Source organism: Adiantum capillus-veneris, chromosome 29 (genome assembly GCF_014529385.1).
Source record: "Adiantum capillus-veneris isolate H3 chromosome 29, ASM1452938v2, whole genome shotgun sequence".
Classification (NCBI taxonomy): domain Eukaryota; kingdom Viridiplantae; phylum Streptophyta; class Polypodiopsida; order Polypodiales; family Pteridaceae; genus Adiantum; species Adiantum capillus-veneris.
In genome coordinates, this window is record NC_140959.1 from 124,461,105 (window position 1) to 124,484,895 (window position 23,791).

Consider the following 23,791-nt stretch of genomic DNA (forward strand, 5'->3'; position numbering starts at 1 on the left):
TCCAATGGTCCTAAAGTTCGATCACTGTCCCAATGGCGACGGCATCAGCTCTTTTGCGATTTCTGCCATTGTTGCTGTCCAAATAAGAGCTGATGATGGAGATAAGAGCAACTCCAAGTCTGTAGTGGACAGCAGCACAAGAATGTGGTCGCAGCCTAGAACTGCTTTGGCAGGGCTGTAGCTCAGTAGCAATCTAGAAGCTTTGCAAGAGGAACGGTGGTAGCTCAGAATTCGTGTAGATGAGTGGCGAGAGAGCGGGAAGATTCTTGCCATAACTCCCATCTCCTCTCATAGTCATGGTCTTGGTTATGCTCTATTCGCTCGGGGTTTTTTTCACCTACGTGTTGCTTTTCAGCAGCAGCTGCAGCATCATTCATAACTGTGGTTTTTTAACGCTCACGAACGCTCTCCACGTTAATAACTGTGGTCGCAACATTCACAAAGTCACTGTTACAGAATCATGGTAAAAACATAGCTGTACAGTGGCTGCAAATAAAAAAACACATATTTGATGCGATTTTCCAGGACAAAACTTCACAAAATACAACGCTGATAACAAGGGCTGCAGGTAGAGGTTAGATCAAGTGAAGATGGGTGCAAAAAACAAGGCTTTTTGCAACAAAATCGCTTAAAACTGAGGACTCATGCAAAAATGCAGCAAATTGGAACAAGTACTACAATGAAAGCTCTCATAGAAGCCTCCCTGGAGAAGTTGATAAGTTTTTTGACCATTAGTTGTATCTTCTGATGTGGCCAATGCTATATCTGCAATCTGGCAGAGTCTTGCCTCTTTGTAATATGAACACAGTACAATCCCTATTTTTCTTAGAGAGAGAGAGAGAGAGAGAGAGAGAGAGAGAGAGAGAGAGAGAGAAATGAAATGAAATGAAATGTTATATTAACGTCTTCAAAAGGCCAAAATGACCTATGAGACCAATCAGTTACAAAATAGTGAATCTAATACCATGTCTGGGTACAAAAGAACTAGAAAAGAACTAGAAGTGGAACAAAATACTACTACTACTACTACAATCTAAAACTACGTGGGTGTAGCAGCTGATACAATAGGTGCCCGGTAAACTGGATGTAACAGTGTGTGAAACAAAGATGGAAGAAATGGTGAGGATCCATCCTCATCTGCACTCTGGATGTCGAGAGAGTATGGCTCGAATCTTCTGTTGTAGTCTCCGTCGATGCTGTGTAGCTCCTCTCCTCAGTCGCGGTCGTTTGTATCTCTGTAGCTCCAATGCTCGGTCGATGAGAGTGCCAGTAGTGGTCGAATGAGTGTGGGACGAGCTCTGCAGTGGTGGCTGCTCCTCTGGCTGTCCCATATCTAGTGAAAAGAAATCTGTAATGTGTCTCTGGGACTGCCTCTCTCTAGCTCTCCCCAGTAAAGTGTCTCTATACCTGTGTAACTCAAGTAGATATAGTCCAAGACATCTCTGATCCTCATAACTCATGACCCTAGATAGAGGACCAAAACCCTCTCTGAATAAGCAGTGGAAACGCCCCCGTATCTCATAGAACACTGTGCAATGACATATGTAGTGCAACTCTGTCTCTGGCTCTCTCTGGCATAATCGGCATATCCTGCTGTCTGCTGGTATCCCTCTGAATCTACCGGTCTCAGTCTCGAGCTGATGTGAGGATGTGCGTATCTGACCAATGGCACAACGCAAACCATGAGACATATGTGTGTCCATGTAGCTGGGTCGAATCACAAACCCATCTCCTGTGAGGTGGAGAAGATGCTCTCTATAGAAAGCCATCTTTGTGCTCAACTCCTGAGGCGGCTCTATCCATGTCCTCCTGGTGTCGAGCTGGATCAGGTCCTGACGAATGAGTCTAGTGATCTCCACCCGTGTAAGAGACAGCGAGGGTGCCTGAAGAGAATACTGGAAAGGGGGCAACCTGTCCATGGTGAAGCCATGCGTCTGAAACCATGAAGTCATCTGTGCATACCAGCATGAAGTGTCCCCCTGTAGAGCTAACTGTCTGGAAGACTCAAGGGCCAATCTAGCATATCTGTCTCTAGTAGTATCCCATTCTCTAGAGAGAGAGAGAGAGAGAGAGAGAGAAATGAAATGAAGTGAATTGAAATGTTATATTAACGTCTTCAAAAGGCCAAAATGACCTATGAGACCAGAACGTTACAATGTGGTGGATCTGATACAAAGTCAGAGTAACAAAATGAAATGACAAAATGATAAAATATAAATACTATGAAATCCTAAGTTGGTAGGTGTGAACTAAGCAGCTAGTCGGGATAGCTAAATCACAAGTCACAAGAGATCCAGCATTGGTCGCTGGCGGATCTCATCAATCTCCTCCATGGTCAACAGTCTGACCGGGCGTCGCGCATGTCGGGCCAAAGTGATCCGAATCCTCTGATGTAGCCTCCGTCGATGCTGTGTAGTCCTCCGCAGTCGTGGGTGTCTTGATCTCCCCAACTCAGTTGCTCGGTTGATCAGTGTGCCTCTGGTGTGAGGCGACAAGATCTGTTGTGGTAGTAGCTTCTTCAGGTGTCCAGTGTCTGCTCTAAAAAAGTCTGTGATGCGTCTCTGAGACTGACTGGCCTCTCCTCTCATCACGCTCTGTCACAAAACGGGCACCACGTGCCAATAGAAAAGAACAGACTGAGCAGACTTTTAGAGCTTCAATAACAATTGAATTGAAAGAGCGAGACGACACGCGACACGGAGTGGCGGAATTCCACCCCAGAGAGTATTGGCCCCAAACCTTGGCGCCCCTTTCGGTATTTCTTATATTGCATCAACACAGTACAAGCCGGTACTCCAGACTCTGCACCTTCTCCAGGAAGCATGCTAGAGAATGAGCCCTAACCTCATATTTAAAGGCCCTAGGCCCCAAAAGCAGTTTATAGTAAAAAGCCTTCAAACTCAAAAGCATCTGGTCCAAAAGCAAAGCCAAAAAGCTGCCAGCGTAAATCACGGAAACCCGTATAGCCTGCCACACCATCAGCCAAGGCAAAACGCGGAAATCCGTACAGCTTGCCACGTCATTAATCAACGTAATTCTCGGAAAAACCTGCCACATCATCAGTTCCACGCAATTTCCTTTACTGTGTGTGTGTGTGGGTCCTGCTTTATTTTAATCCTTTATGTCACTGGGGCCCCATCGGACGGGGTCCCCATAAGTTGGTAGGACTTCTTCTTTTGTTACTTGTTCGCTTAGGGTTTAGGCCCCTCGGCTGGCATCTGCAAGTTGACTCCATTCTTCAGGGCTTTGACACGTCAACAATTTGTTATACGCTTTCTCTGTGTCTACGCAGCTCGAGCAGAAACAAACCCAGGCATCTCTGATCCTCGTCCCTCATGACTTTGGAGAGTGGTCCAAAGCTCTCTCTGAACAAGTAGTGGAAGCGGTCTCGTATCTCGTAGTAGACGGGGCAGTGGCATGTGTAGTGTAACTCTATCTTAGGCTCCATGTCACACAGGGGGCATGTCCTGGCCTCTGCTGGTACTCCGCTGTATCTCCCAGTCTCGATCCGCAGCTGGTGTGAAGATGTGCGTATCTGGCCAATAGCATGAGACAAGTGGGTGTCCATGTATCTGGGCCTCGTTACAGAACTGTCCGCCGTAAGCTGGAGAAGATGCTCTCTGTAGAAAGCCATCTTTACGCCCAGCTCCTGTGCTGGTTGTATCCATGTCCTCCCGGTGTCTAGCTGAGTCAGGTCCTGGTGGATGAGCCTGGTGATCTCGGACTGTGTAAGAGTCAGGGAGGGTGCATCCAGTGAGTACTGGAAGGGGGGCAATCTGTCTATTCTGAACCCATGCGCCTGGAACCATGATGTCATCTCCCCATACCAACATGCTGTATCTCCCTGCATGGCTAACTGTTGAGAGGATTCGAGTGCAAGGCGGGCGTATCTGTCTCTGGGAAGTTCCCACATGTGGTGTATGAAGGAGATTTATGAGCACCTCAACCACTAGTGGGGTGGCAGCTAGCTCTGCTCGGATAATGGCACGTGGTACTGAAGCCTTGGCTCTAATGAGCCGGGAGATCATAGAGACCAGGGGCTTCTTCATGTCCCCCCATCCATCAGTGCGACCTGTCCTCCCGTGATGATCCAATGAAGGCCCCGATATCTCAGCTCCATAGAGCAATGCAGAAGCCACCAAAGTGTCAAAGAGCCAGAGCTTCGTCCGAGGCTCCTGAAACTGAACCTGTGAACACATCCTCTCCAATCTACCCAATGCCGAGTGGGCTCTGGTCAATCTAGTGTCTGCTGCTCTCCTCAATGAAAATGCTGGTCCACTAAAAACCACTCCAAGGTAAGTGTAAGCATCTGTATACTCCACTGTCTCTTGGCCATATGTGAATGCGGGCGCTGACCTCCTGATCCACTGTGGGGTGGTATTAAATACCATGACCTTGGTTTTACCAAGGTTGATAGACGAACCACTTTCATGGGCAAACCTATGCAAAGCATCCAAGTGACGTTGCATCCCCTCCGGAGAGTCGGAGATCAACACAATATCCTTTGATAGATATAGATATAGATCTATATATATATGAGAGAGAGAGAGAGAGAGAGAGAGAGAGAGAGAGAGAGAGAGAGTTTCACCATCTATTGTTTTGCCAGGAGTTATTGATGGAAAATACAGAGATTCCTGGAGGACGCGAAAATCCTAGGTCTCCGGGGGAATCGTATGACAATCCTTTTCATGCATTTGATGATGAGTCCAAGGAACCTCCAGCAGTACCTCCACAGCTACTGCAGAGAACTTTACTTAATGCACATCAGATTGATTATGGAAGTTGCAGCTCAAATCCACCCCATGTCTTGCTGAATCATCTCTATATTGAAAATGGAGAGATTGCTAAGTCGGTTCTAGCCCTTGGCTTGACACATCGGTATAGAGCGAAGTATGTGACTGTTGTATTATACAAGCCTATTTCAAAATGACTACCCATTTATGGATCACTGTGCATATATTATCCAATGAAGGAAGCGACGCATGACTGGTTTTAAGTATGTGGTGCATTTCTGATTTATCATCAAACAAATTTAAGGTCTTAGTGCTCACAATGGAGTACTGTTCGTTTGTGTTTTCCTAACAGAACAACTGGACTTAGGGCATTGATTGTTCAGTTTGAGGTGCTATTTTAGGCTTCCTTGATTGTATGTCTATACATTTTACTGTCCTTTTCCTTATTAGCAACCGAGCAATGTACATTGTGTGCTTGGACGTGAGAAAATGCATCTACTTTTTTGGTTGTGCTTTTATCGATCATGGCAGAGAAAAGGAGCAAGGAGAGTTTGCGGAGCTGGAGAGTTATCCGAGGAAGAATCGGTGTCATGTTTTGTCATCAATTGTCGATAATTTTAGAGGTCTTTTATCGGCAATGAGCTTAGAATTTGTGGTCTGTAATAGATATTTTGAGGCTATGGCTGACAACATCAGGATCTTTGTCCCCAAAGACTTGGTCTACTGGTAAGGCTTTGGCTTCTCAACCTATGGGTGTTGATCTCAAATCCCCCGTTGGGTCCCCTCTAGAGGGACACCTTGTGCTCACCTGGTGTTCACGTTGGTAGGGCTCCTGAACACGCAAGTGCATCCTCCTCCTTGGGTGGGTCACCTGAAGAGGAGGTTCCTAGCTGGTTGCTACGAATCCTCTCCGCCGTTCTAGCACATGGTGCATCAATTAGGTGGCCATGGTGATGCCTACGTGTGGCTCTTGCTTGATGGTACATAGCCCTTGCCCGACCATGTTTCATGGCTAAAATTTGTAAGGGATAAGCACCTACCCCTGTGGGCCCTCTGTCGTGTTGCAAAAATAAATAAATCAATATCTTTGAATGTTGCCAATGTTGTAGATTACTTTTGCGCAATGTGATGTCTTGCAAATGTAGTTTCTTGAAATATGGAGTATTGACATACACGTGCCCACAACCTCCTCCCCTCTCTCTCTCTCTCTCTCTCTCTCTCTCTCTCTCTCTCACAACCCCATATCCCTTTTTTTAAAAATTAAACTGAAATTGCACTAATTGGAAGAATGTACAAGACATAGCCACCTAAAATGTATTGAGCCATGCAAAAAGGCTAGAAATAGTGATATTCCCAAAACGAAATGTCTCTCAAAATAATTACAAGCACGGAGAGATTAAATCATGGGTAGGGTAAAGTTGAAGAATTGTGCCATGGCAAAAAGCTTGCTCAAGGTAATTGAATGAGAAATTGGCAATTGTCCCAAGGATTGAAATCTCCACCCAAGGAAGAACCCAATCTTCTTTTGTTTATGGTGGATGTACGTGACCAAGATCCACAAGTTTTTCGAAATAATTGCAAGGGATAGGAATTGGAAGGCATCGTGTAGCCTTGCGAAGAAAATCTATAGCAATGCCATAGCAGGAGGTATTGATCCTGGCGTGCTAGTTGTTATAGCAACATAAAGGAGCAATGTGGTGGTGTGCTAGAAAGGGCCCAACCGGGATTACATTTTTTAGACAAGGCCCAAAGGAAAAACCTTTGTTAAGAGGCAACTTGCACTCCCAAATGTTATATTGAACACGTTTCACCAAACGAATAGGCGTCAAATGACACATGTCGTTACCATGCTCGGAAATTGAGGGTAGAGGAATGAGCAAGTGATATGCATTGGAAGCAATAAGTGCATGACAAAAAAGGAGTAGCAGGTCGGATGAACAAAACACCAATCTTGCAAGCTCTTCTCAATCTTGGGCCCAAGCTAAAAAGGTGTAAGAAGCTAAATAGTAGCTCTCCATATTGGTCTATGATGCATCCACAAGTGCCATTTACAAAAACTGTAGGAATAAAAAAACTATATCATCTGCAACAACTGCATCATCACCACGACATATACCAATTGTAGATAGATTTTATGCTTTCCATGGATAGGTCAAGATCCATAGATGTAGAAAGGTTATAACCCAATGTATGCTCTGACAATGCAAGGAATCACTCATGTATGGCTAGCGACAATACAATACTTGCTCCCAATTCCAAAGGGGGTTGTCAAATAATTTGCGTACGTCGTAATATGAGAATAAAACCTCATAAAGTCCATGGATAACATAATGTACACCTTCTATACCACATTTCATGGCAAGCCAGTAGACTACGACATCAGAGTTGTCCCACGTTTTACATTTGCCAAATTCTACTCAGCCTACACCGTGCAATCTTGATGAGGTAAGTTTCTAAAAGAAATGCTATCATGCCAAGGGTCGGATTAGGAGGGCACGGCCCTGGCAAAGTGCCAGATACACTTACAGTATAGGGGTCTATATATAGCTAGGAGCCAGAGGACATGGACCTATATATAGGATGGTTGGGTGGTTATTCGCAGTCTGTCTTCTCTCTGTCTTACATTGGTATCGGAGCTCAAGGGAAAGGGAAGCTATGTGTTGGAATTAGGGTTGCAGGAAAACACACACAGCTTGGAGAAGACGAAGGAAGCTCAAGGCACACAATAGAGAGTCTATTACTTAGTGTGCAATGAAAAGATAAGTTAGCCCTAGAGTGATGGGCATATATACCATGCACAGGGGAAAAAACCTCCTAGTGAGGGAAAAATACCCCGGCGGTCATAAGGAGGGCTAGAAAAATACTTTTTTCCTAGCCGATCAAAATAAGGGGAAACTTGAAATTCTCTCGGTTTTCACGTCAAAATTTGAAGCTTTTGCCGGTAATTACACTAAAACTCGTGTAAATTTACCGTTTTTCTTAAAGGAAAGCTCAAAATCTATCTGAGATTTTATAATTTCAACTGGTTAAAATACACTAGACCTTGGGGGTTTTTTTTAACACTGGTCCGACTCCGACTCCTAAGTGTGTTCACACACATAACTACCACATGTATATGGTAACAAATCCCCCCCCCCGGATGATGCGGTGAACGAGAGCTGGCACATAGAGTAAAGGGAAGTGCCATGCCCTAAGGACATGATTAGTCCACAAAGGGGAGTAAGCCCAAAGCTTTGCGGAAAGCTTCAAACTTCTCACGAGACAATACCTTTGTGAAAAGATCTGCAAGGTTGTCCTGTGTTGGCACATAAGCCAAGGTGATCTCTCTTGATGAGAATCTCTCCCTGACATAGTGGTAATGCACCTCAATGTGCTCTGTACGAGAATGAAAAAGTGGGTTCCTCGCAACTGCCAATGCGCTCTGACTGTTAGTGTAGATAGTGTTGGCAGTGTCTTATCCAACACCCAAATACAATAAGGCGTCTGAGTCATACACACTCAACCGTAGCTGTGAAGATTGCCCTATACTCGGCTTCACAAATGGAAGTGGCCACAATAGGTTTCTTCTTGCTCAATCATGATATGCATGAGTTATCAAGCATGAAACAAAAACCTCTAGTCTGTCAAAACAACCAGCCCAATCTGAGTCCAAAAAAGCATGCAAATCTGGTGGCAATGATCCTAGTGAAGAAAAAAATGTCCCGACCGTCCTAAATGTGTTCACACACGTCACTACAACATGTGTATGGTAACAGTATGGAGGAGGGGAAAAGCCTTGCATGAGATTTTCATGAAGCATGCATGGTCTCTCTCTCTCTCTCTCTCTCTCTCTCTCTCTCTCTCTCTCTCTCAGAATTTCAGGAGACAACTGACCACAACAAGGTGACAAAGGCAGATAATATAAAGTTTTTCTTGTTTGCATATGTTTAAACTTTTAATTTGGAAAGGGTTGCGTGTTATTCAGAGCAACGTACAAGGCTTTTAACCCAGGCCTAAGTACTGCCTATTGACTTGGAATCAAGGGCATTGGCACACAAGTTTGGGATTTTGGCACTATAGGGATATAAGCTCACATATTATGTTTGACAACGTTGAATTGTGATATATTTATGCCAATCAAGATTGTGTACGACACTTATGGTGTCGGCTCACTCTATCCAGACCGTCACTCTAGCCAAGGCTTATCATTTTCTTTTCTGCTTTGCATGCATGGCGTGTGAGTACGATGGACTTCATTCCACCTCATCATTGTTTACGCTTTCGCTATAACACCAACGACTCTGTCAAGGACACATTCAAATTTTGAATGTTGGATTTAGACTCCTTGAAATAATGGGTGTCTAAATGCTTCTTCTTTGGATGATGAGTAGACATAAGGATGAGAGTAACCTATCACATCCTTTGTCACTACTTGCCTTGTAGAGCATAGTTAGTCCAGTGAGAATTATGCCCTTGAAAGATGCAACTACTTATAATAGTCAAGAGCTTATTGACCTTGTCTTTTTTAAGTATAACTTATTAATCAACGTATTCCAAGAGACGATGTCATGACTAGGAATCTCATTTTGAGCCACATAAAGAACACCATTCTTGGCATATATATCCACAAGAGCACCACCTAGTATAGAATCATGTTTAGGCAACCCTTGTCTCAAAACCTCATCATGAGTTTGCTTTTCCTTGTCCGTACCTCTGATCGCAACCCAAGATTTGAGGATTTGCAATAAAATCACTTTGTTTGGAATGATATGACCTCTTTATGGATGGTTGTTCTTTCATGGATAGAGAACTTTCGCTTGCATAGTATGCTCATTTTGAATGAATTCAAAATGAAGGGTATGCTTGTGAAAACCAACCATAAGGAGAAGTCTTGCATTGTGTACAACAACAACAACGAGATAATTGAAGTGGTTAAGCGCTTTAAATAACTTAACCTTGAGATTCCGGCCGGCCAATCACAAATGGCATGAATGTGTCATGCATCATTTGGAAGGTGGGAAGAGAGAATACTATGCATTTGAGAACATGTGTAATGTGGGGAATGTCAAATGCTTGGTTCTCAAGGAGTACTTTTCTTGCACATTGGTGACACAAGTTCTTCTTTATGGAGTTCAATTGTGGGGCGAGAGCATCTCAAAGTCTACTTTGAAAGAGTTTGAGAATGTCCAAAAGTGCTTTCTTACAAACTTTCTCCAAGTTAAGATAAACACCATATATACTCCTACTCCTTGAGTCGATACCTCTTCCAATGGAGGTTATGGGCAAGGAGAGGGTTGTGGAGTACATGATAAAGATGAAAACCCCTCGCATCGGCATTTGTATGGGAAGCAAGCAAAAAAGTTCAAAAGACGTACAAAAGCAAGATCTTGAGCACAAGATGGATGCAAGAGAAAAAGAAGTGGTTTGGGTGATGGGATGCATTACAATTTCTACATGACGCCAGTTTACTACATTTGCTACATAAATGAAGCTTTTTGACAACGCTAATGTATTATAGCTTGGGAGAGGGATGCAATGGGTTACACTTCATACATTACACTACCCATTTTGCCCCCAACTACAAAACCATTTCCTTTGCTGAAAGAAGAAACCATACTCACCCTTATATACTTGAGCCTCTACCCTTGTCAATGATATGCACTATCGCAGCCATTCAACTTAGCTCCTACTTTCTTCAATGCAAGACGAGGCGTTAGGGCAGTGGAGAAGAGTATCAACTCTATTATGCACAATTCGAGTACCACATACTACTAGCATGCTCAACTTTTGCTCACATCCAAACTTACTTCCCTCACATTTCTAGCCATGACCTAGACCTATACACTTCCAACCGTAGCATAGAGAGGCACTTATCAATCCCACACATTGTACTCACATACATTTTTGGTCCCATTATGTCATATTTGACAAAATCTCTCTCTCTCTCTCTCTCTCTCTCTCTATATATATATATATATATATATATATATATATATATAATCCCACACACACACACACACACACATAATCTTTTTGTGCAGGGGTGTTCATGGCCACAAATTCATAGTGCAATCTTGCTGTCCAAACATCTACACATATATATGTGTGTACGCATGTATGTATGTGTATGTCTCCACATAGACACACACATCTACACAATACGAAGATGATGCTGATAAATTTACATCGCTAATGATGGAAGCACACTCTCCGACAGTCTTGATATAAAGAATCTTTGGACACTTTAGTATCCATAAACGTCTTGAGCAGCTGCAGAAGAATACAATCTTCCCAAGCAATAAAGTTTTTTGCTTGAAGTCAATTTGCATCCTACAATCCCATCACATGAATGATATACAGCAAGTGTGGCCAATACATAAAAAGGACTCAAAAAGGATTTAGAGTCAAACCCTTGCTAGTTTCCCGACAGAGACCAAAGTAATCTCTTAGAAACAAGGCGCTAGATTGTAGCCGCTAATTTACAAGTTTTAAAGTTATTCGTGCATAGAAACACCAAGTCCAATGACTCAATAACCATTAAAACAGTGGTTAGATAGCATCCAACAAGGTGAACGGTGATTTTGGCATTCTAAGCAAAAAATGAGGACACATATGCAGCTCTCAAGTGAAAGGACCCATTTACTAACTAGAAAACCAAAGAAGGCTTCAATGCTTCACATGCAAAAGTCAAATGTATGCCTTCCTTCTTCACTAAGGCTTGTTTTAGAAAGCCAACAAGAAAAATAAGACTTCAATGCTTTCATATATATATATATATATTAATATTATATGCCTATCTCCTTTCTTCACTGAGGCTTGTTCTAGAAAGCCTTTCTAAAAAGCAAGGTAATTAATCTTAAAAGATTGCCTGGAATAAGGCTCAAATCATAGAACTAAAAATAAATTTTCAGTGCAACACAAATGTCATCATGGACAAGCTACTATTTGCAAGTAGCCTAGACAAAACCATCCTTTGGAAACTTAGAGCGCTACATTTTGCGCAAGATATAGCCACACATACATGCTTCAATGATGCCGCAAGAGGAGACAACAACCCATAGCTTACAACTAGAAATGGCGTAATGTTATCATGAATGTAAAGAACAGAGTCTAGCATTGATCAATTATGTCCCACTTGAAGATGTACAACCCAATAGACAATGGTAAACTAGAGATGCAGAACCCCCAAAAAATGCATTCTTCTTCTTAAGTGTTTGCTCTTAAAGTACCGAAGCAGGAGAAGCTCTACTTTGTGATGCACCTGCAGTAGTACTTCTTTTCTTAAGGCCTTGACCCTCCTGCTTTTAAGGCATCTGTCTTGTAAGCGATGGAATCTGCCAGGATTTGTTCATGAGAAAATCCACAAAATCAAGGGGAGTAATCAAAGCACAAGCCTGTAAGGATGCACTTTTCATGATGCCAATAGAAAACCAGCCCTGTACAGAGCAAGGGTCACACAAGTCAATAAGCCCCAACTAAATGTGGTCCACCACGCCATAAACAGCACCACAACTCTTAAGAAGAACAGATTTGGGCTCATTTCTGCCAGATCGAAAAGAGGAACACTACCCCATATCCTAGACATTCCGAGCAAAAGTGCAACTAAGACACCCGGGACAAAGAATTGCATGGCCGCTCGGCACAGAAAATAGCTATTCAGCAGCAACTTTGCTCTCACGAGCTCCAAATTCATTACCTTGCTGCGATGGAGACCTTCATACCACACAATAAGAGCTTCATTGAGATATGTCTGTACATGTACCCTGAACAGAGAGAGATGGAGCAACCCTGCTAGCAATAGACTCCAAAACTGGACCTTCCCAAAGACATTCCTCGGTACACCAAAATCTTGTGCCCAATCGGCCGACGGAGCCGGGAAAAGAAACTTTCCCCAGAATTGTACCACCTTTTCTTCAGCATTCCTACCTTGCCTTTCAAGCCCTGACTGCTTTGAGGCTTCTGAAGTAACAAACAAGGAAGCCATAGGCTTGATCCAGATGATCGACGCGAGGAGGGGGAAGGCAACATTAACATGCAGTAGAAAACGCGCAATGACACCCCAATTTGCCATAGGTATGTTCCACTGGAGCTGATCTGTTCCTAACCAGAAAGAGCGTGCGACCCTGTGAGCGGGCATTACCAAAATTCCCGCAATAAGCCCTGCAACTACCGCAATTATAACCCTTGATAGGGTAGGTGATATCATGAAAATCCCAAAATTCTGCCTTGAATCACCTCCATCAGGAGTAGTGACGGAGAAAAGAATCTCAATCCCATAATTCAAGAGTAGAGCCGATGCAAAGAATAGTAGGCACAAGGCTATTACAAATCCCACAATGCCTACGACAATGCTCAACATTAACTCAGACACCCTTGAGGTGCTGCTTTGCCAGCCTACCTGAGCTAGAAGGCGCACAGTCTTGTATACTGCCAAGCTGCCCATTAGGAAGGGAATAAGCTCGAATTTTCTTGCTCGCTCATCCATCTCAATGTTCAGATGGTAAGAGACATATGACAAACTCTCATGTGCAAAAAGGTTTATAAGTCCAACCATAGTGTAGACAACTGCTTCATCAAACTCTGCAAAATAAAGACGCCCCATCAAATGCGTACGCGACAAAGTCAGCCGGTAAATTTGGGACGAGCCTTCCTCCCACCTGAATTTGTCCTTCAATTTCTCTTTTCTTTTCTGCTCTGTCCTCCTTAAGACAGCATAAGGTTTCTCCCCAGCCTTGTGAGCACTAAATTTTGCTTCTACACCTGAAGGAACTTCTTGTGTGCCCTCGCCGACTTTCTCACCATTCTTGGAGCTCTGTACCTCCTTTATCTTTGTGGCCTTTAACCCACGTCCACCTTGCACTTCCTGCCCCGGAGGGGCATCTGGATAGAGGTAGGAGTGTAGGCCCCCCAAAAGCCATGCTGATACACGGAGGGACGAGGTGTAGAATCCGGCAACAAAGGAGAGGCACACATATACAACCAGATTGAGAAAGAGGATCATAAATGCAAATTTGGGTGCACCTCGTCAGTCCGTCGACAGCTGCAACCTGCGAGCTTTGATGGAGATCTCAGCTTCCTAGAGAACAAGAGACGACGAAACTTACAGAAATCTGCTGCATTGTAGCACCGCAACATCGAAAGCTTAAAAATTAGGCGTCTCTGTGTGTGCGCACGCGCGCCATGTGAGAGAAGCTTGCCGATCCAAGATAGGTTGCTGTGTGCGCGCGCGCGGGTGTGTGAGAGGAGGAGAATCTGAGCAATGAGTCTTGAACTCCAGACATATTACATATGTCATTTAAAAAGCCATTTGATTGATGGCCTCTACGGCATGGAGGTGGAGTGTGAATCACGAGTGTCCATGTGATGGGGGGTCGGGGATCAGGGATTATGCCAAACGTAAACCTGGGCAAAAAAATGGGGGGAGAGAGGGACGTTGATGTGGGGGCGTCATTGTGGTAGAGGACGAATAGCCTCTGTCAACGGGGCATGATGTTAGGTAATGATGGTTGGGAAGGGGTCTCGATTTGGGTGGTGGCTGGTAAGAATCGAGTAAAACCGTAGTACGCTTGGATGCAAGGTTGGGAACGGGTACTATAGGAGGACAACAGAGCAGGGATGCATTCACACTCCCTTTTTGCGGTGGGGAGTGGAGCAAGGCATTCTTGAGACGTGCAGTAGGGCATTCTTTCTGCACTCAATGAAGGTGAGGAGGTGGAGCACAACGGAGCGAGGATGACAGGCACTCTATCCCTCCACCAAAAGTGAAACCCGTTGTTGCAAGGCCAGCTATTGGGGGGGGGGGGCAAGGCACCCAATGCGACTTCAGGCAACCTTTGCCATGGAAATGGTGGGTGCACATAAGAAGAGGGGAGGATGGTGGCCCTCGAAAAAGGGGCCCCGTGAAAAGTGAGTCGCAATGCAATGAGGACCCTGTTGAAGAGGATGACATAGCTCCATTGATGGAGGCTATGCGTGGTAGGTCGGAGTAGCACATAGAGAGAAGGCTAAGGCAAGACATGCCTCTTTCAATGTGGCTGCATGCGAGGAAATTGTGTCCGTGCCCAAGGACACAAAGGTTTGGCTCGTTGACCCTCCAAGCTTTTATTGGTTGGGTGTTTGGATTTACATTTGTCTGCATGAATGTCCGGGTTTATATTAGTCTACACGTTACTTGAGGTGCTAGTATGGGCCTTTGTTTGTTTGTACAGGGAAAGGAGCTCGTTGATGAAGTGTGAAATGGAGAAGATACTATCCCAGCAATGAAGGTAGGGAAGTCCCTTAAGGAATGGGAAAGCAAGCCGGTAAGTACATTTATGGAGTTGGAAGCCACGTTTGAATGCATGCCGGACTAAATTTTCTTGTGAATTACATGCAGACTAAACTCGAAGAGGAGGAGAAGGATGAGGGTCCACCAACAAACATGATGGAAGTGAAAACCCAAGGTCCAACTTCAATGGGGCAGGGGGACACCAAGGCCATGTTGTGGTATATGTGTGCCCAGTTTTGTAGAGTCAGGGTTTACATGTATGCCCACCTCTTTTTGGTTCCCTTGTTCTCTTCTTTCATAAGGGGTTGATTGCAATGTCCCATCAATGGAGGTTTCAATTGGGTTGTGGTGCCAACCTCAATCCAAGATTCCCCGAAGGTCATTACGAAAGGGAAGGCCCTTAAGAAAGGGGAAAACGAGCCAGTAAGTACATCTAAGGGTGTTGATGATTTTGTAGAAGCCTAGTTTATATGTGTGCCCAATGTTGTAGAATCCTAATTTCCATGTGCACCCACCTCTCTTTGGTTGCTTTGTCCTCTCCCATATGTAGTGGTCTCGAGCTTGGCAAAGGCTCAACCTTAGGAGATCAAAGGGAAGAAGCATATTTGAAAACCATCTTTGGAGATTTTTACAGGCAACACGTATCTACAACTGAAAGCCTTGGAGAGTTTATGCTCTCTGGAAACGCTTAATAAAACCACAATTGGGCATCGTTTTTGGTTTTCTGCAGAAGTAGAGTAGGCAGATCTTGGAGGCTTTGAAGCACAAAGATGGGAGAAGCAAGGGCAGTATTTTGCCTTGGAAATCTAGCAGCGTTGAATTTCAAGCATAGAAGGGGCTTGACTGTGTCTATCACACCGACTCTCTCTCTCTCTCTCTCTCTCTCTCTCTCTCTCTCTCTCTCTCTCTCCCCCCCCCCCCCCCCCCCCAAGAGAGAAGGTATGGAAGATTGTGTTATCACGCACACAGACACACAGGTAAAGGAAGGGGGTGTGTTAGCATCTCGGTTTGGCATCGATCCCACACACAACTTTGTGGGAGTACGGTATATGGGTCCAACATCAACGCTCCATAGCTATGCATAGAGCGAGAGAGAGAGGATCAAATTCTAAATGGCATCTTGACAACTCTGATACACTTCTCGGCATCGGCGAGCCCGACATATCAGCATGGACTTGGATATTCGGCACTTTCGTCCAACGATGAAGATGGATTTAGACTCTCTTGGGCATCACATTGACCTCGACGGCATCCTCAACATCGGTCGACTATCTCGGGCATCACATCAACCTTGGCGTCATCCTCGACATCGGCTGCCTCACCCGGCCTATTATCACTAATTATTATTTTTGGACATTTTATCAATTTTGCTCATGTTTTATTCTCAAAAACCATTCAAAAGAAGCAATATATATATATATAGCTCTTCTTTACCTACTGTTCTTAGAGTTTAAGTGAAAAGAAACCCCTTCTATTTTTTAGAGCATGCATGAAGAAAGAAAGAGAATTTCAAAATCGCATCTTCGAGTGCACCGCACTTTTTCAAGAGGATTCAACTTCTTTACTCTTCATGAACAAGACGAGGGCTTCAAAAGCATCCTAACTAGGTAACTTGGTGTTTTAACCCCCTTGCGAAGCCAACGGAGCCATCAAAATCTCCATCAGAGCAAAGCTACAGAAGATACACTTTTGTCCTCTTTTATGGTAATTTTCTCTCTTAATCATGGCATACACTCTCTTGATTACAAAGCTCATGCTCTCTTATCTTTCATATATTTATCTTATTGTAATTCATGTTGAATAATGAGGCATAAGGCAAATATTCAATCATATTGATCGAGGGGGATGGTTGGTACCCAGTAGGTGTCTTGTGTTTTGATTCTTGTATATATTGTTCTCTTTGTATGCTACGATTATTCAATCAATTGTTTTGCTAAATTTATTTTTATTTAATGAATCAAAGCTTTGTTGAAAGTGTTGGAAAGATTTTAGGAAACCAACAATGGTATTAGACCTTTGAGAGCCCTCCACACAGTGTGTAGAAGCAAAAAAGAGTGCTTCTTGTGGGAAAATCAAATAAATTTAGTCAAATGAAGACTCTCGAGAAGATCGCTTCTAGAAGGCTCTCTCTTTGCTAAAGATGAGAAAATTACAAGCTTCCTCATCTCAATAGGTTCAATCACAACTACAAGAAAAATACTTCGAAGAAAAACGATGTAAACAATTGAAGGAAAGCAACAAAGTCAATTCATGCATCGCTTATACCCTCAAGCGACAATCAAAAAGTGTTGAAAATCAATCTTACAATCAATTGAATTGTCCACAATCATCAACGAAACTCAACTACTTCTATCCACCGTTTTGGATTGTTCAAAAGTGTTATCAGGTCACCACGATCGGACGTCTACAACATAGCTGTCTCGCACTAATATATTATCAATACTCAGAGAAACTCGGATGGGGCACAAAGACTCTTTGAGGGTGTTAGCCTCAAGAAGTGAACCTACGGAACAATGATATCCTTAGCACTAGCAAATCTATCACTCTCTACTCAGGCAATCTGCTTGTATCCTGTTTCACCGCTCTAGGTCATCACGCCATTTCGGCACTCAAATGAGCTTGAAGTGCAATAAAACTTTAGGAGGAAGTCTAATAGGCCTAGGGACACTATCCTACCAAGTCTGGTCATAATCCATCAAGGTACCAAAATCACGATCCATCATGATCAAGGTCCTGAAAATTGCAACAGGACTATCCAGAAAGGTCACCCTATGGTCTAGTAACACTCTCTTATGGTCGAAACATATTTTTTTTAAATTTTTTGCAGTCAAAACAACAGATTTATCTCACAGACATGCAGTTGCAAACCACTGCAAAATTGAGAATGATTACACTTAAAGAGCAAGAGACAAGGAACACAATGCACTTGTCAAAATCAAATTCTGATTACTAAAGCTACTCTCAAGAACTCTCTATCCATTCAAGCAGACATCGTGGCTAGAGCTGGAAAAATTCAGGATGGTTACCAAGACACTGGAAAAGCGAGCTACTCTCAAGAACTGAGAGCAGCTTTTCCAGTGTCTTGGTAACCATCCTAAATTTTTCCAGCTCTAGCCACGACGTCTGCTTGAATGGATAGATCCTTGAAAGGGTTGTTGAGTATTGCACTTTGATACGCAATATGGCACACATGTAGGTCCTTTGTAACTGGGTTGAAGATGGTAGAGTCCATCTCAAAAAACCCAGCCATGAACGCCCTTCAAAGGTCTACATGTAGTGTGAGGGTAGAAACATGATCCAAACAAAAATCCCCATAAGTATGTTTCTGTTAAGGACCTTTATCTCCAGGTTCTATGTTATGCCCTGAGTGCCTTTGGGAAAAAACTTGCCATGGGTGTTCGGAGGCCTCTATGTATTCAAATGCTTGTATGCATGTTATGATCATCTTGGGTATATTCTTTGTGAGCATGTGGCAAGTAAGTTTGAGGATATCCCGCATTTGAGTAGTCACCGCCTGCATGGAGTGCACCGTGTATGATTCTGTCGGCTTGTAATTGTTGATTGGCTTCAAAAATACTACCAAATAGTTTAGCACTGAAGGTCGGCGGCTTCTCCATGTGTAGTAGTTATCCCAAGATCGCCGTCTAGGAATTGGACAGAAAGTAGGGTCTCTCATGAGGTACTGAGGTGCATTGCGATACATTGTTTCATCTTGTTGCCTCTTCTCAAACCACTTCTTGCGCCATAGTGGTTGATTCTCTAGTATGGTGTGCACTTGATCTACGGAGATGAAAAATTTTCATAATCTTCTCTTAGATTAGGCTTGAGGGCTGGAAAAAGCTTCTTCTTTCATAATATAGCCTCTTGCTTCATCAATGGGAGAGAGATCATCTCGTGGCCAAAGTTTTTGACCACATCATTTGGCTCTATCATCAGTAAGGTTGCATATTCCAAGAGCTTGAGCTCATATAACATGAATTCCTTGTGTGAAGGGTTTGGAATCTCTACAATCCACTTCTTTAATTCTTCTCTTGCATTTATCAGATCCTCGATTCCTTCAAAGTTGTGTAGCCCACCCTGAAAAGACGTACTTGTAGATTCAATGGGGGAAAGTCTACTCTTGCAGTTTCTGTAATAGGTGCTGGTGTCTATAGAAAAGGTACCACTGATTTTTCTTGTAGGGCACTAAATGCCAGCTCTTTACCTTACAGCTGGTGTGCATGCTTTTCAGCTTGGGCTGCTAGATCTGCTTGAGCCTCTCTGCCAACTGTTTCGTTAGCTCTTTGATTTCCTAATCTTTTTGACTCTGAATGGCCATGTGGCCAGCTATCATAGCCTGGCAGTCATACCTTTCCTATGCTAGCTCTTCCTTTACTCCCTTGAGCTCCTTCAGAGTAGTTGTTGGTGCTTGAGAAGTGGAAGCTGGAGTAGACGTATCTTGCATTTTCAGGAGCTGGGAAAGTGTATGCTTCACAAAATCATACAAGTCGCTCAGCTTGGCATTTCTTTTTTCCTCTCATGCTAGCTGCTCCTCTAGCCATTGTTGCTCGACCTGCATCTCATTATTGAATGCAATGTGAACTTGTAGATCACGGAAGTATCCTTCCTCTTCTCTCTTTGCTCATTCCAGTACCCCTTGCATGTTTCTTTGGTCCTATTGTAGACTCTCTATCTGCCTTTCTAGCCTTACATTTTCCATTTTTGCTGCTTGTATTTCCTCTTTGGCATCCGAGCATCTAACTCTCTCAGCTAGGACACTACCAGCTAGCACTTGAACTGAAGCTTGATTGCTTCCAGATGATCATCTAAGCCGGATCAATCTATTTGCATCTCCAATGATGGCTTTGGAGTGAGGTGACACTGGGCCTCCATCTTGAGTAGTTTGTTATTATGAAGTCCCAAGAACTAACTCGTTGCTTTTTTGCTGGTTCTGTGCATGGTCTTGCCCTCCTTATGTTTGGTGTTGATCATCTTTCAGAAAGTCTTTTTGCTCAGTTTGAGCGTGCTCTTGATTCTCTTGATTCTTGATGGTCTCTTTTTTCCTTTCATCCGTAGGAGGTGGTGTCGGGGCAATTACTTTTTACTTCATGACTCTCATTATGATTACTCCAATCACACTTCCACAATTGACTTGTATTCCCAATTTTGGAAAATTTGCTATTAGGGTACATGGATCACGATCCAAGTTTGGTGACCAATTTTGACCAAACTTCAAGGGATGTATGTGGTCATGTTCCCTAACCTATGGTCATATTTTTATTGATATTGGATCACTTTTTCACCTCATGGGTCAAAATGACCATTTGGAGACTGAATTTCTGTTTTCCCTTGGTTTTTTAGTGATCCAAGGTCCATTTTTTCCAAAACTTGTAGGGCACAAGGCTATATATCCAACCGTGTGTACACTTTTTACCCTTATGTGGCATATTGAGGGGCATGGATCACGATCCATGTTCGTGAACAATTTTTCACTATGATTGCAGCAGTGTTTAAATGCTATTAAGGGAATGATTTTGCACAAAAAATATTTAGTTTTGGGGGGGGGTGGGGGACATGGATCGCGATCCATGTTTCACCACCTTTTGCATATGTGATCATATAGCTAGATTTTTCCTTGTGAGAGGAGTCTACTAGCGAAAATATTTATGAATTTGGACTCTAGTTGATGATCCAAATGACCTTTTACAATTTGAATTTTTTTTGTATTTGATTTGATTGGTGCAGGTATTGTGATGGTGTTTATGCTAGTTTGATCACACACAACTGTTCTTGCACTGATAAGGATCATACCTATGAAATCTGGTAGAGTAAGAGTGTCCTGAATATCCATAGTAGGAAGAAATTCCACAAGTGGCTCTAGGTCACACAAGCTTTCTTTCTCTCTCTCTCTCTCTCTCTCTCTGATTGTGACTGAATGTAAATGAGGTCTACGTTGCCCACTTTTGCATATATGTGCCCGACCTACCCCGAGTGCCAAGTGCCGCTTGCTATCTAACATAACATGTGGCCATCACAATACACCTGGTCTTCCTTGGGGTGACCTTCTTGAATGGACCCATAAAGGCTAGACCCTACTTTATAAAAACCCCCAATGGTTGTATGGTGGTTAAGAGCATCATATATACTACAATTGGCCTTCTCATTCTTTGGAAACTATCATAGGTTTTGCAAGAAACTCTAATATCTATTAGGAAATAGGACGTAGCTAAATAGATAGTAGAGTAGCTGACTTAATGGAGAGAGACAAATTCTCACACACAAGAGATTATAGAGTATAGAGTAGAGAGAGAGAGAGAGCACACATAATATACTTGGTTCACCCAATGTGAGCTACATCCACGGGAAAGAAACCACTCAATGGCTTTAGTACTTCAAACAAGGAGTAGGTTACAAAGTGATTATACCCTTAATAGAGCACAATCCAAAATGTGTGTAGAAAAGGCCTCCTTTTATAGGTCAAAAGAGCTGCCCTCTCTCATGAGAGGCAACCATGTGTAGCCACCCTTGTGTAGACAAGTCCAAGTTGGACTCTCCAATGCGCCCATGTGTGGCCGCCCTTGAGAAGACAGTCCGTCTTGAATATGGCCACCAGCCACCACTGGCCACTGGTCAATCGACTGATCGTTTTTCGACCACTTTTTGGCCATCGTCCAGCCATAGTATTTTGATGAAAAGGAATATTCTAATGGCCGTGGAAATTTTGGTTTTTTGACGAATGATTTTTCTTCACACACGATGGCTTCTCATATCATGGGCCTTACATATGTGCGTTTTTAATACTAAAAATTACAAGGGGTAAATCAGGCTTCATACTTAACAATCTCCCACTTGGAGACTGATCTCCACACCAAACCTGTGACTGCTTTCCATCCTGGCTTCTTATCCTTGAATGCCGATTGAAGATGAGAAAAAGCTCAACTTCTCTTTGTTGATTACTTTTGTAAACATGTGTGCACCTTTCCTAGCTTTAGCTGTCCCTCTTCCAAAAGAGTATGTATGAAGTGATATCTCACCTCAATGTGCTTCGTCCTTGAGTGAAAGACTAAATTTTTCGCAAGATGAATGGCGCTTTCACTGTCATTGTACAAGGTACAATTGTCTTACTTGTATCCAAGCTCCTTCAAGAATCTGTGAAGCCACAGAATCTCTTTGCTTGCTTCCATCATTGCTACATATTCTGCTTCTGTGGTAGAAAGTGAGACCACTTTTTGCAGCTTTGAAGCCCAACTTATTGCTGTGCCTCCAATAGTGAAGACATATCCAGTAGTGCTCCTTCGAATATCTTTGTCACCTACTTGCATCAGCATACTTGCAAGAAAATGTTAGTGCCTTCAAAATACCAAGCATTCGTGGTTGTCCCCTTTAGATACCTAAGTATCCACTTCACAGCTTGCCAATGCTCTTTACCTGGATTTCCATGAACCTACTCACAACTCCCACTGCATGTGCAATAACTGGCCTTGTCCAGACCATAGCATACATTAGAGAACCTACCGCTGCAACACATGGAACTGTAGACATATAGGCTATCTCTTGTTGTGTCTTTGGACACATATCATTGGTTAGTTTAAAGTGACTCGTCAAAGGTGTAGAAATATATTTTTCATCTTGCATTGCAAACCTTTCTAGTACCTTCTTGATGTAATCCTCTTGAGATAGCTTTAGTGTCTTCTTTGTCCTATTCCTTGATATCTTCATACCAAGTATCCTCTTTGCAGCACCTAAATCTTTTATTGAAAAATATTTAGACAGCTTTTCTTTTAGGTCTTTGATGTCCTACATGTTAGCACTTGCAACCAGCATGTCATCAACATAAAACATTAGAATGATGACTTCCCATCTCCCAAATTCTTTGTGTAAATGCAATGATATGAGTTGCATCTTCTGAATTTGTGATCCAATATCCATTGATCGAACTTCAAGTACCACTGTCTTGATGCTTGCTTTAAACCATACAAGCTCTTCTTTAATGTGCAAATCATTTTCTCCTTAACTTTTACTTTGTATCCCTTTGGTTGAAGCATGTAAATTTCCTCCTCTAAGTCACCATGAGGGAATGCCGTATTTACATCCATTTGCTTAAGATTTAAATCATGAGTAGCTACAAGTCTTAAGACAAGCCTAATTGAGTTCATTTTTACAACATGAGAAAATATTTCATTGAATCAATACCTTTCTTTTGAGAAAATCCTTTTACCATAAGCATGGACTTGTACCTTTTCTTCCCACCTTCTTCTTCCTTTGGCTTATACACCCATTTGTTCTGTAATGCCCGCTTACCTTTAGGAAACTCAACCAACTCCCATGTTTGGTTACGATGTAAAGAGTCCATCTCCACTTGCATGTCTTCATCCATTCTTCTTTGGATTCATGCTGCATTGCTTCTTTGTATGATTTTGACTCTCGAGAGTTTGAGACCAAGAGATGGTTGAAGGAAGGAACAAACCTTTTTTTGCTCTTGTGGATCTTTGGGCAATAGGTTGAGGCTCCTCATTTGGTTTACTTTGTTGCACATTGTCACCGTTGCACTCCTTGAGTCTTCACCGTCCTCAAGCTCCATGTCATCATCCCCTGTTTCTTTTGTTTGTTTTCTTTCCAAGTAATCTTTGTAAACATCTTGTCATTGAAAATTACATTCCTACTTCTAAAGATTTCACCATCTTCAGGATTCCATAGGTGATACCCAAAGTCAGCTTTTCCATAGGCAATGAAGAAACACTTTTTGGACTTTGAATCTAGCTTTGACCTTAGGCTTCTATCTATGTGCATGAAAGTCTCACACCCAAACACTTTGAAAAATGCATAATTCACT

General features: G+C 42.9%; 2 protein-coding genes across 2 annotated transcripts in view; one reads left to right on the forward strand and one right to left on the reverse strand.

Moving 5' to 3' along the window:
* LOC147419884 (5'-AMP-activated protein kinase beta-2 subunit protein) overlaps positions 1–4,999 on the forward strand; it is a 49,848-nt gene extending 44,849 nt beyond the window's left edge. Inside the window, exon 3 of the mRNA XM_086506396.1 lies at positions 4,607–4,999. Coding sequence (XP_086362522.1) covers positions 4,607–4,930 — 324 coding nt within the window. The 3' untranslated portion in view covers positions 4,931–4,999. The remainder of the gene's footprint in view (positions 1–4,606) is intronic.
* A 6,775-nt stretch (positions 5,000–11,774) lies between these two features.
* On the reverse strand, positions 11,775–13,980 carry LOC147419886 (transmembrane protein 161AB protein). The gene has a single exon (XM_086506113.1). It carries the CDS (start codon positions 13,711–13,713, stop codon positions 12,124–12,126), a length of 1,590 nt encoding a protein of 529 aa, XP_086362239.1. The 5' UTR covers positions 13,714–13,980; the 3' UTR covers positions 11,775–12,123.
* Positions 13,981–23,791: the final 9,811 nt, after the last annotated feature.